This window comes from Bos taurus, chromosome 9 (genome assembly GCF_002263795.3).
Source record: "Bos taurus isolate L1 Dominette 01449 registration number 42190680 breed Hereford chromosome 9, ARS-UCD2.0, whole genome shotgun sequence".
NCBI classification, from domain to species: Eukaryota; Metazoa; Chordata; class Mammalia; order Artiodactyla; family Bovidae; genus Bos; species Bos taurus.
The window spans coordinates 62667449-62679866 of NC_037336.1; the positions used below are offsets into that span (position 1 = coordinate 62667449).

At 35.6% G+C, this 12418-nt stretch overlaps 1 protein-coding gene across 5 annotated transcripts in view; it reads right to left on the reverse strand.

The window, feature by feature from the left end:
* The window catches only part of ZNF292 (zinc finger protein 292), a 95466-nt gene that overhangs the window by 37496 nt on the left and 45552 nt on the right, over window positions 1-12418 (reverse strand). For 3 of the 5 annotated variants that reach the window (XM_024996816.2, XM_024996815.2, NM_001192850.1), the window contains exons 2-4: window positions 5415-5569; window positions 5143-5221; window positions 2753-2888 (exon numbers count right to left, since the gene is read on the reverse strand). In XM_024996816.2, coding sequence (XP_024852584.1) covers window positions 2753-2888; window positions 5143-5221; window positions 5415-5569 — 370 coding nt within the window. Of the gene's footprint in view, window positions 1-2752; window positions 2889-5142; window positions 5222-5414; window positions 5570-12418 lie in introns of those variants that run through there. The other 2 variants (XM_059889830.1, XM_024996818.2) reach the window with 2 other exon arrangements.

The window sequence follows — 12418 nt, forward strand, 5'->3', positions numbered from 1 at the left end:
ATTCATTTTACCAGTGAGTAATGTCTTAGAAGGGAGTTAAAATTGAGTAAAAGATAAATGATTATTCAGCGCCTTTCCAATTCTTAGATGATAACTAAAGGAAGGCACAAGTAACATGTAAGCCTAAAGTTCCTGTGATATTCAAAGGCCATCAACTTAATTACACTGTTTAAATATCAGAGTTACATTATTCTAAGATGCTAAAACCTTAAAGGGAAACCAGCATTTTTAATTGAGTCCCATACACCCTCAATCCCTAAATCAAAGAACATTTGTTGGTTTTAGCTGGGCTTTGCATGTGTGTTGTCACGACCAATGCTTTGCGATCCCACGAACTACAGACTGCCAGGCTCCTCTGTCCCTGGGATTCTCCAGGCAAGAATACTGGAGTGGGTTGCCATTCCCTTTTAGGGCATCTTCCCGAACCAGAAATCAAACCCAGATCTCCTGCACTGCAGGTGGATTCTTCACCACTGAGCCACCTGGCTTTGTGGTTCTAAATTTAGTCAATAAAACTAAATTTTAGTTCTAAAATTAGTCAATAAAAATTAGTTATTTAAAATAAATCAGAATTAAGTCAATTATCCACTGTTCAAATACTACATCAAAACTTCAAATGCTTTGCTATCAACAAACTAATGAACATAGCCTATTACAGTGTACCTATTGCTGGCAGAGCTCTAGCTCTTATCAAACTTGCCATAGGCCAGTATAGGTTAAACCAAGGGTTTGGATATATCATATAAAAAGCTGAAAGTTCCACATGCTGTACAATTGCCCAATTTGAAAATGTAAATAAATTAGTGTATATGTGTAAAATGTTAATTACTTCAACATATAGTTCAAGTCTATGTGATTACCCACAGAGTAACTCCCGTCAAAGAAGTAGGCTAAATAACAGGGCCAAATAAAGATTATAGCTGCACAGTCTCTCAGTCATATAACATCCCTCTGGTTACTTCACGAGTCATGTTAAAATCTGGCTACCTACAGTCTATCTGTTACTGTAGAAACTCCTTTTGCTTTATAGCCCAAATTATTCCAGTAGCTATGCCAGGTGAGGATCATGAAATAAAGTGGCACAGAGATGGGCAAAGACATTTGTTAACAGAAACAATGTTAGGCACAGTGAAACAAAAAAGGACACTGAGCACATACTGAGCACATATTCTTTTAAGGTAAATTTTAAATCTCTGCTAAGGTAAAGGTTCTATTTTTCTGCATCAGCATAATGTGAGAGTTTGGCAAAGATGCTCTTCAGAAGCTGACAACAGAAAAAAGGAGTTAAATCTTTATTTAAGCTAGGTGTGATTTTATTTTATTAGGCTGGGTGCAACATGGCATAATATAAAAAGGACAAGCTGGGGACCTCACTTCGATTCCCAGCTCTACTTCACATCACTGGCAGTGTGATACAGAAAAGACAACTAATCTTTCTGAGCCTGTATTTTCTCACCTGTGAAACAGGGACAAAAAAAGATCCCATTTTTCCATAGGATCATTGTGAAGATTAAAAGCACATTTCAAACTGCAATAACTATACAATGTAATTTGGTATTATTATTAATATATTCTATCCAATATTTCTAAAGCTGAGAAGAGTAAAAAGTAGAATTTAATTATAGAAATAAAAACACAGTGGTGGTAATATACTGGGGATAAAAAATAATACACCAAAGGCAAAAAGCCCCTAAGACTCTCAACCTTTAAATGTTGTTCTTATTATTTTAAATAATGAGGATCTATTTCTCTAAGGTCTAAGAGACCTCTAATGTAACTAATCTGGGGAAATACACAAAGGGCAGTAATACAAATAAACTTGCAGTGAAAGCCAAGAAACAGATAACACTGCTAAAACTATCCAGAAAGCTGGGTAAATATTAAGAGAGGAGTCAGGTAGGAACAATCAGCTTGATGAGAAGTTTGGAGATTAGCTGAGAAGTCTTTTGGTAAATATCAAAGTACCAGAAGAGTTAACAAATGATGAGTTTACTCCTTTCTAAATCAGAAATTGCTATCACATAGCAAAATGCCTAAGCTTTGCCATCAACCAACACGAAAAGCGACAATGGAAGAAGCTTATTTATTTCTCTAGTTAAATACCTTGGGAAATCTGAGCACTTTCCTAAATAATCTGAAGAAAATACCAAAGATAATAATATGTGCTCTTCTTCACAGCACATACAGTTTTTGAACTCTGAACATTAAGTGTTATACATATTAGTGGTTTAGCCATCTATCTAGTAGGATACCTGTCAGTTTAACTGGGATCTTTATTGCCTAAGCCCATATAATAATAACAAAGCAGGATAAAATAAGTCTGAGGAAAAAAAACTGTTTAAGAAAGAGTACTAATCTTAGAGGCACAAGACTTTAGAGTTACTAGCATTAATTTCTTATCTATTTTGAGAAAAATCATTTCACTACCCTACTTTTGCTTCTCCATCTGTCAAATAAGTTATCAAGTATAAGCTAGATTGCCACCTGTCAGATGTTACAGAGGGAATTCCTCGGATAAAATAATGTTGAGGAAAAAAAAGAGTTTCTCTGTTACCCTAAGATTACATAATCCTGTAAATACATCTTCCCCCAATTAAAAAAAAAAGTGAAGGGCCTCAAGTACCTCATATAAAACTTAAACAAAATGGTCCTTCTTGGAATATTCTGGGATTATATCAAAACAATTTTAAGTACTTATTTTCTCTAGTCTAATGATTCTTTTTTCTTTCTCTCTTCTCTCTAGAAAATTTACCTTTATCCTTATCCAATGGTTCCTGGGAAAGAATAGTGCACAGTACCGGGTTTTTCCACACCCCAGTCTCTTGAGCTAGAGTAGCTAAAAAATGCAATTCACAGCTGCCATTCTCCATCAGCTTTTCATGAGCTACCTATAAATATTAAATAAACATCCAAAGAATTACAACAGATTTTCAAAAGCAAGCTTATCAGCCTTTAAATATAATACTAAACTTTTGAAAAATAAGACTTAACTTAAAATTTTCATGTCACATTACAAAGTGCTGCATCCTTCTGATTTTTAAGATGAATCTCAAAAATAAGAATTATACTAATTATAAATTTTAAATAAATAAAATATATTTCTAGAAATAAGTTCATATTATTTTTCCCCCAAGATCGAAACCAACAGCAAAGTTATTTCTCGAGGAAGCTATCAGAATATCCATACCATGAAAGACCTTATACATTTTATATCCTCTGTTAGTAAAAAAAATTTTCCAAAAAACTTCTACCATTAACAGATGATAAATTACATCAAAGGCTAAATGACAACTTATATACACGTTATTTCAATAAAATGGACTTAGGGAAACAACTAAATGTATGACTTTTCATACATCTGTAAGACTACATAGTCTTAGCAATATCCTATTAAAGCTAACACTGAACCTTGCTTACTTGTTTTAAAGTGTTCGTGCAACTGGCATATTTTTCAGGCCACAAAAGACCAACAATTTTAATTCAATTCAGAAAATGTTTACTGAGAATTTCTGTAGGCAAAGTACCAGGGAAGAGAGCAACTAGTCCCTGCGTTTCTGGGGCTTATCCTCTAGTGGGGTAGAGAAATGTTTAGTTAAAACACAAGCAAAATAAAATAAATGTAGTTAAGCCAGTATAAAATAAGCCCAAAGAAGCTCTGAAATGAAAGCAAAGTATCATGGAAACTCTTAAAGCTCATGCTGTATTTGTATTAAAAATCTATTCCTCAAAACCATAAAAATCTCACCAAAACAAGTTCAAGTGCCTTAAGATTTTTTTTTTTTTTGAGCAACTGCTGAGAGCTACCATACTGGGATTTAGTTATTTCCTTCTCATTAATCCACATGAAAAAGTATCAAGTAGTGCTACTGTTTCAAAAAGGAAAGTTTCAAAGTTTACCTTATGCTGACAAACAATAAAATTAGTATGAGGAATTCAGTATTATATTTGCATATAAACTATCTACTTAATTAATTCTGTGGTAGAGTGTATGTGAGTACCAAACTATGAAAATAGTTCTGAAACAATCATTTACCTAAAAATAACCACTTGCTGGGGAAAAAACCTGAGACACAAGTTACTGATATGCTGAAGTAGAAACTGCATGATCAAAAAGTTAGTTGCAATGTGACAAACAGGACAAGACACTTCCAACAGTTATTAAGTATCTCTATGTGTAAAATACTATGTGAAATCCTATGGTATAAAGACATGACTCCTATCTTCAAGAATTTTGCACTCGACATAGATTTTAATATTTAATATTAAAATAGAAAAGTTGACTTTTCTGCCTAACTATAGTTTATTTCACATGCTTCTAAAATCTGAGACTAATCTACTTTTATATTTCTTCTATGGAAAAACATAAGGCCAAAAGGTATTTTAAGAACTCTGGCTAGAGGAATAGAGAGACAACTATACTTCTGAGATTAGCTGGCAGGAACATTCTTTTAAACTAACCAATTAATCAAAATTTACTCGAAGCTATAATATATCCAGCACAATCTAGTGCTTAAACAAAATTTAATATTCTTGAAATACTCCAAAACAACTAAGTGCTAAACTATGTAGTACTTTTATAAGTAGAATAACAGCACTAAGTAAAAGAGATAAAGCATGTGTTTTCAGATATAGGAGAAAAAGTATGGGCTATGGAATAAAGAATCTTGGTTCAAATTACTACTCTGATATTAGCTGTATAAGTATGGGCCAATAAATACTGTAGAATTGAGCCTCAGTTTCCTCACCTTTAAAATGGGAAAAATATACCTACCCCCACAAAGTTTTCATAAGGATTAAATGAGATATGTTCAATTCTTATAAAGCACACCACAATTTTCAGCAATTAAACTGTTTCTAAACACAAATGAGGGCATTTTCTTTTGTGTTCTTTTACTGCTGTGGCAAAGTTCTAATGTGATCTTAAAGAACTGTGCAATATTCAATCAATCTACTTAAATGTATATATTCATTTAATAAACATCTTGAGTACTGACTATGTGCAAGTCATCACCGTTTATAAGAACAGCAATTAATGTTTGTCATCACTTAAATCTTTTAAATCTTAACTAAATAATTTATTCAGAATAAAGAAAATCGCCATAAGATATACCTATGTTAAATCTAGTAGGTAAATAGTCTCACCTGCACCAGTGTCTGAAATTGCTCCCACTGCTTATCAGATAATTCAACAGGCAGACACAGTAAAAGCTCAACACAGCTTCTAAAAAACAAGAAGTTGTAAGGATACAAATAATTATTAAAATTTAAAGTAAAATAAGATAAATAATTCTAATATTATCAGTAGAGCCTCCATAACGAAATCTATTTAAAATTAAACTATCGTAAGACCTGAGATGCAGAGTTAAAACAAAAAGCTTAATCTAAGTTTTTTATTTACTCAAAAGTTTACTCACAATGCCAAGCGTTCCAGAACCAAAGCTACATTTTCACATTCAGAGGTAAGATAAGGTCGGGCTTTAACGTAACTTTGGATAGCCACTGTGTATACCTCCAATAAAGGTAAAGGATCTTCTGAAGTTTTCCATTTCTCTGCATATTCAAGGAGTGTCTGTTTGGAAGGAATAATAAAAAGTATTCAATGTAAATCAAAATACAGATTGACAAATCAACTGTTTTTCTTTCCTCCCTAGGAAATTTTGAAAAACAACTTTATTTTATAAAAACAAAAAGCAGTTTATACTGATTAAAATAGTAAAAGTAATAAAGCCATAATCCAGCAGCTCTTTGTAGGAGAAAATTATAGTGTTAATTCATCCAAAAATAGCATCATTTCATGAAGTCTGGTTTTAAATAGTGTAAGCATTCTCTTCTATCTTTCTGAGTCAAAATGCCATCTTTCACCCCCAAATTTCAGAGATTTAAAAGTTATTTTAAAAAGAAGATGTGTGGGCAAGTTATATTTGAGCAGGTATGCAGTGAAGAATTTCAAATATTTATGTTTTCTATTTTTCATTCAAGGAACATAAAACTCAACATCTAACAATAAATGAATCACATTATGGCCAGAAAAGACATGAAGTATTTTCAGTCATAAAAAATTACTGTTTTATGACAAGTTTTACCATTAAAAAAATGAATCTAAAGATGTTCAACATACATAAAATCATTATTAAAGACTTAAAGAATGATTATAAGTTCAAGAAATTTTTATAATAAAGCGCTTATTTTTTTAAATAAAGAACACTATTCCTTAATGAAGTAAAGAGTTCAAATATTTCACCTCATCAAAATTATTACAAGGAAAATCAAAATGCTGTTGATCCTACAGAAGAAATGGAAGAAACTGGCAGCAGTAATTAGACACACATCTGTTCTACAACTATTAAAATAGTTAACTTACTAAAAACTATCTAAAAGGTTCTACAATTATGCTAAATGAAATAGAACTCTAATTAAATGTTTTTATAATATAGAAGATGGCCACAATTAGTGGCCTTCTCACACTTCAAGGTTTAAGACTCATCAACACATGGCAAATTTAGGTGCTATTTCCTAGAAAAGAGGGCATCTTGAAGGAATACTCCATGAGGTCCTGCTTGTATCCTCTGGCATACAGAGGAAGCTTTTTAAAACTGTGCAAGGAGCAAAGTAGGAAGGACAGAATTATATTTTACTATCAAACACTCAAAAGAAAACACTTCTTACCTTGTCCTCTCTACAACCCTATAACTACTAGAAGTAGTAAGCCATCAGAGAGGAGGAAGAATAGAAAAGGTAATCTGGTGAACTGAAGAGCAACATAGTAACAAGTTACTTTTTCTGAGTATATATATTCCTAAACCCAGACCCTCTCCAAGTTGGACAGAAGTACAAATTACCTGAAGGCCTAGTCCTTGGAACTGGCATGTGAAACAACAGCAGTCTTGTGGGATTGAGCCCTTTACCTGTGGAGTATGACCTAATTGAATTGAATTGTAGGACATCTATTTGGTGTTAAGAGCGTTTTAGAAGTGGTACTGGAAAAAATACCACGTGTTTATAGAGTTGTCAGTACAAATCTCTCTCAATAGGACTTGGAAAAATCAAAACAAAACCTACCAACTGAATGGAAAAATCTGCATTCTGGAATGGTCTTGTGATTATCCTTCTACTTCTAGGAATAAAACTCAGCAGATGTTCTGTGTCTAAAAAACGTTAAATCTGCAAATGTTGTCATGGTTGGTTTTAGTGTTTTCCTTGGTTATGCAGGAGACATACGAGACTCGGGTTCGATCCCTCGGTCAGAAAGATCCCCTGGAGAAGAGAATGGCTACCCACTCCAGTATTCTTGCCTGGGCAATTTCGTGGACAGAGGAGCCTGCTAGGCTACAGTCTCCAGGGTCACAAAGAGTCAAACACACTGAGTGTTTAACACTTCACTTTGGTTATTTTATGATATGATGATATGATGCAGGATGACTTCACTCACACCTTCAAGTTTTTTGAAATTAACACCAATCATGAACAGTATGAAAAGGCGAAAGGACAGGACACTGAAAAGATGAATTTCCCAGGTCGGTAGGTGCCCAATATGCTACTGGAGATCAGTGGAGAAATTACTCTAGAAAGAACGAAGAGACGGAGCCAAAGCAAAAACAACACCCAGTTGTGGATGTGACTGGTGATGGAAGTACAGTCCGATGCTGTAAAGAGCAATATTGCATAGGAACCTGGAATGGTAGGTCCATGAATCAAGGCAAACTGGAAGTGGTCAAACAGGAGATGGCAAGAGTGAACATCAACATTTTAGGAATTGGCGAACTAAAATGGACTGGAATGCATGAATTCCAGATGAACTCAGATGACCATTGTATCTACTACTGTGGGCAAGAATCCCTTAGAAGAAATGGAGTAGCGATCACAGTCAACAGAAGAGTCTGAAATGCAGAATGCTCAATATTGCAGTAATTCAAGTCTATGCCCTGACCAGTAATGCTGAAGTTGAACAGTTCTATGAAGACCTATAAGACCTTCTAGAACTAACACCCCAAAAATATGTCCTTTTCATTACAGGGGACTGGAATGCAGAAGTAGGAAGTCAAAATATACCTGGAGTAACAGGCAAATTTGGCTTTGGGAGTACAAAACAAAGCAGGGTAAAGGCTAACAGAGTTGTGCCAAGAGAATGCACGCGTCACAGCAAACACTCTCTTCCAACAACACAAGAGACGACGCTACATGTGGATATCACCAGGTGGTCAATACTGAAATCAGACTGATAATATTCTTTGCAGCCAAAAATGGAAAAGCTCTCTACAGTCAGTAAAAACAAGATGGGGAGCTGACAGTGGCTCAGATCATGAACTCTTTATTGCAAAATTCATACTTAAATTGAAGAAAATAGGGAAAACCACTAAGACCATTCAGATATGATGACCTAAATCAAATCCCTTACGATTATACAGTGGAAGTAAACAAATAGAGTCTGTGGAAAATTCTTAAAGAAATGGGAATATCAGCCCACCTGACCTGCCTCTTGAGAAACCTGTATGCAGATCAGGAAGCAACAGTTAGAACTGGACATGGAACAACAGACTGGTTCCAAACAGGAAAAGGAGTACGTCAAGGCTGTACATTGTCACCCTGCTTATTTAACTTCTATGCAGAGTACATCATGAGAAATGCTGGGCTGGAAGAAGCACAAGCTGGAATCAAGATCGCTGGGAGAATTATCAATAACCTCAGATATGCAAATGACACCACCCTTATGGCAGAAAGTGAAGAACTAAAGAGCCTCTTGATGAAAGTGAAAAAGGAGAGTGAAAAAGTTGGCTTAAAACTCAACATTCAGAAAACTAAGATCATGGCATCTGGTCCCATCACTTCATGGCAAACAGATGGGGAAACAATGGAAACAGTGACAAGACTTTATTTTTTGAGGCTCCAAAATCACTGCAGATGGTGACTGCAGCCATGAAATTAAAGGATGCTTGCTCCTTGGAAGAAAAGTTATGCCCAACCTAGACAGTATATTAAAAAGCAGAGACATCACTTTGCCAACAAAGGTCCATCTAGTCAAAGCTATGGTTTTTCCGGTAGTCATGTATGGATGTGAGAGTTGGACTATAGAGAAAGCTGAGTGCTGAAGAATTGACGCTTTTGAACTGTGGTGTTGGAGAAGACTCTTGAGAGTCCCTTGGACTGCAAGGAGATCCAACCAGTCCATCCTAAAGGAAATCAAAGACAGGCTGAAACTCCAATACTTTGGCCACCTGATGTGAAGAACTGACTCATTGGAAAAGACCCTGACGCTGGAAAAGATTGAAGGCGGGAGAAGAAGGGGGATGACAAAGGATGAGATGACTGGATGGCATCACTGACTCAATGGACATGAGTTTGAGTAAACTCTGGGAGTTGGTGATGGACAGGGAGGCTGGGAATGCTGCAGTCCATGGGCTTGCAAAGAGTCGGACACGACTGAGCGGCTGAACTGAACTGATGCGTATAATTCTTACTTCACCTAGCACCTGTCTCTCTACTGAAGATCATTAAATATTATTTTCCTTTTTCTGGAAAAAGAAGTGTAGATGTCTAGGGAATTTCATGCCTGGCAAATGTTAATATGGGTTTGATCAAACACTTAGGTCTCCCCTATTAGTTCTCTTGCAGTAATGAATCAATCTTGTAATAGTTTTAACTTTTCCTGGAAAAGAAAATAATGTACTGAGTTCCCAAAAGTTTTGAAGTTGTAAGTTTCTTCCTTTTCTTGTCTCCCAATCAATCCCCTTCCAAAAAAACCCTTAAAAAAACTATATATATCTACATGTGTGTATATATATCTACATTTTGCCCAGGCTCTACATTTCTTGATATATCTGGCTCTGCACAGGGTATTTAATGCATTACCTTTTTTCCTTTACATAAGTGAGTTCTACTGTCCTGAGGTAAAAAATTTCTTAACTTTAGTTATAACCAAAGATGAGTTATTTTAGGTATAACAGGGTCTGAACTGATGAGAAAAATAACTGACAAATCACAGAATGTTAGAACCATAAAGCACCTTAAAAATTATATATTTTCACTTCATTTATAGATGAAGAAAGAGAGAGAAAGAGTCTCGTGAAAAGCAGAGCTCTTAGGTGGCTGCTTAGTGGTCTGGGACTAAGTGTATTAATAACTGGGGAAAGGGTAGAAGAAAAGGATCACAGCAGATGATGAGATGGTATGAAAAAGAAAACTAACGACATGCTCATACTGATGACTTACAGGGGAATAAGTTTCAAAGTTGGTTTAAAAAACAAATATCTATTTTTACAAAGCTATGAGGTGATATTCAAGCTGGTTAGTGTACTGATAGTAGAGCTTCCCTTGTTTCCCAAGACACTAAAATTAGTAGAACCACTGTGGAACTGGAAGCATTCCCAACATGACTGGCTAATAAATTACGCTTTCTTCAAATAAAAAGGTTATTTATATCTACTGCCTTAATATATACAAAACCTTCCGTTTCAGGCAGGAATTCCAGAATAATAATCTTTACGCATAATCAGAATAGATCTTAAAGATCACTTAATTTTGTTTTATGAAGTTGAGTGACCTGCAATTCGAATATTAACTGAATCAGTAATTAGCAAAGCCAGGTAGCCTCACTCTCTATGAAACATTCTGTCCACTCACATACTGTTTGTGGCAATGTCACAGAACTGTAAACCTGTAGATTACTTTATTATTTCAATTATTCCTCCTAACTTTATGAGGTTATGGACTATTTATCCAATTTGCCAGCCATATTTCAGGTGAAAGTAAGAAAATCCAACTGAAGGCAGCAGAATCAGTAAGAAAAGTTTCACACATAATAAGAAATTTAGAAGAAGGACAGGTTGCGGGACTGGCTAGTTTAGCAGCTCAACAATTTCTCCAAGGACCCATCTCTGCCTTCACTCTGCCATCCTCAGGTGGTACTCCCACCCAATCCCCAGGTCTCAGCAATAGCCAGAAGATGAGACCACCACTTCATGTGCATCTTTTTAAGGAACAGAGAAACCTTTTCCATAAACCACAAGCTCAATTCTATCAGTAAATTTTTCCTCAGGTCTCAATGACCAGAATTTCATCACATGCCTATGCCAAAAATCACAGAGCCATTGAGAGAAAATGGATACATGTATATGTACGATTGAGTCCCTTTGCTGTCCACCTGAAACTATCACAACATGGTTAATCTGCTTTACTCCAATACAAAATAAAAAGTTAAAAAAAAAAATCACACAGTATAAAGGAACTCCATAGTTGACTTTTAAACCAATCAAATGGCACTCTCCAAGATTCCTATTTTAAAATAAAAACGTGTGAGCAAAATCAGGGTTCTATTAGAAGTGGGGACAGCCTAAGCTTCACACTTTGGTTGTCCCTCCAATGATCTTGTGTTCAAGAATGAGTAAGTCTGTGTGCCTGTGTGTGGTGCTTTTATATTTATATATACATACAGAAATGAACAAAGATAAAAGTCATCGGGAACTGGTTTGGAGAGGCATATGGGAGGAAATAGTATAGAAGAGATAGGAAAAGAAATCTGTAAGTCTTCCTACAAGGCATAGACTGCTTCCATTAATGAGTAAACTATAAGTTTAGTAAGCAAATTTAAACCTGTGGTCTATGAAGAATGGCTTCCTTGGTAGCTCAGAGTCCACCTGAAATGTGGGATACCTGGGTTTAATCCCTGGGTTGGGAAGATCCCCTGGAGGAGGGCATGGCGATCTACTCCAGTATTCTTCCCTAGAGAATCCCCATGGTCAGAGGAGCCTGGGTGGCTACAGTCCATAGGGTTGCAAAGAGTCAGACACAACTGAGCAGCTAAGCACAGCACAGCTTGAAGAATGACTGATGGAACTAAGGCTCAGATGCTTAATGTGGGAAATAAACAACATTTACTGAATATTTACTATATACCAGACACGTAATACGTACCACCAATTAGATAAATTACAGTCATATGCTGGTATTAAAATGGACAAAGGTATAAAATAAATAAGTCATAAGATCACAGAACTAGACACAGAGAGGAGATTCAAACCTTAGTAGTCTGACTTCAGAGCCCAAATTCTCAAATACTAAGCTCTACATTTCTAGAAAAATAAAGCGCCGATTCACAGCCAAAGTAACAAATCTGAAGACTTATCGCACAAAACCAGAGTTTTAGTCTTATTCTTTGTGGTCTCACAGGATAAACCAAGACCACCAGGTTAAAGTTTTAAGATAAATCTCTGCTTTCTATCAGACTGACCATGCAACAGAGTTAACCAAAAATTGAGCAGGTTGGCCTCCTGGGACAGGAGGATCTATCACTGAAGTTACCAAAGCAGCAACAAAATGGCTCTGAGTTTAGAATGCAATAAATAAAGGAATCATACTTAGGGAGACACATTCCATCATGCCAAAAGAGACTATACTAGTGGGGGTGGGAGGGAGTCCCTAAACT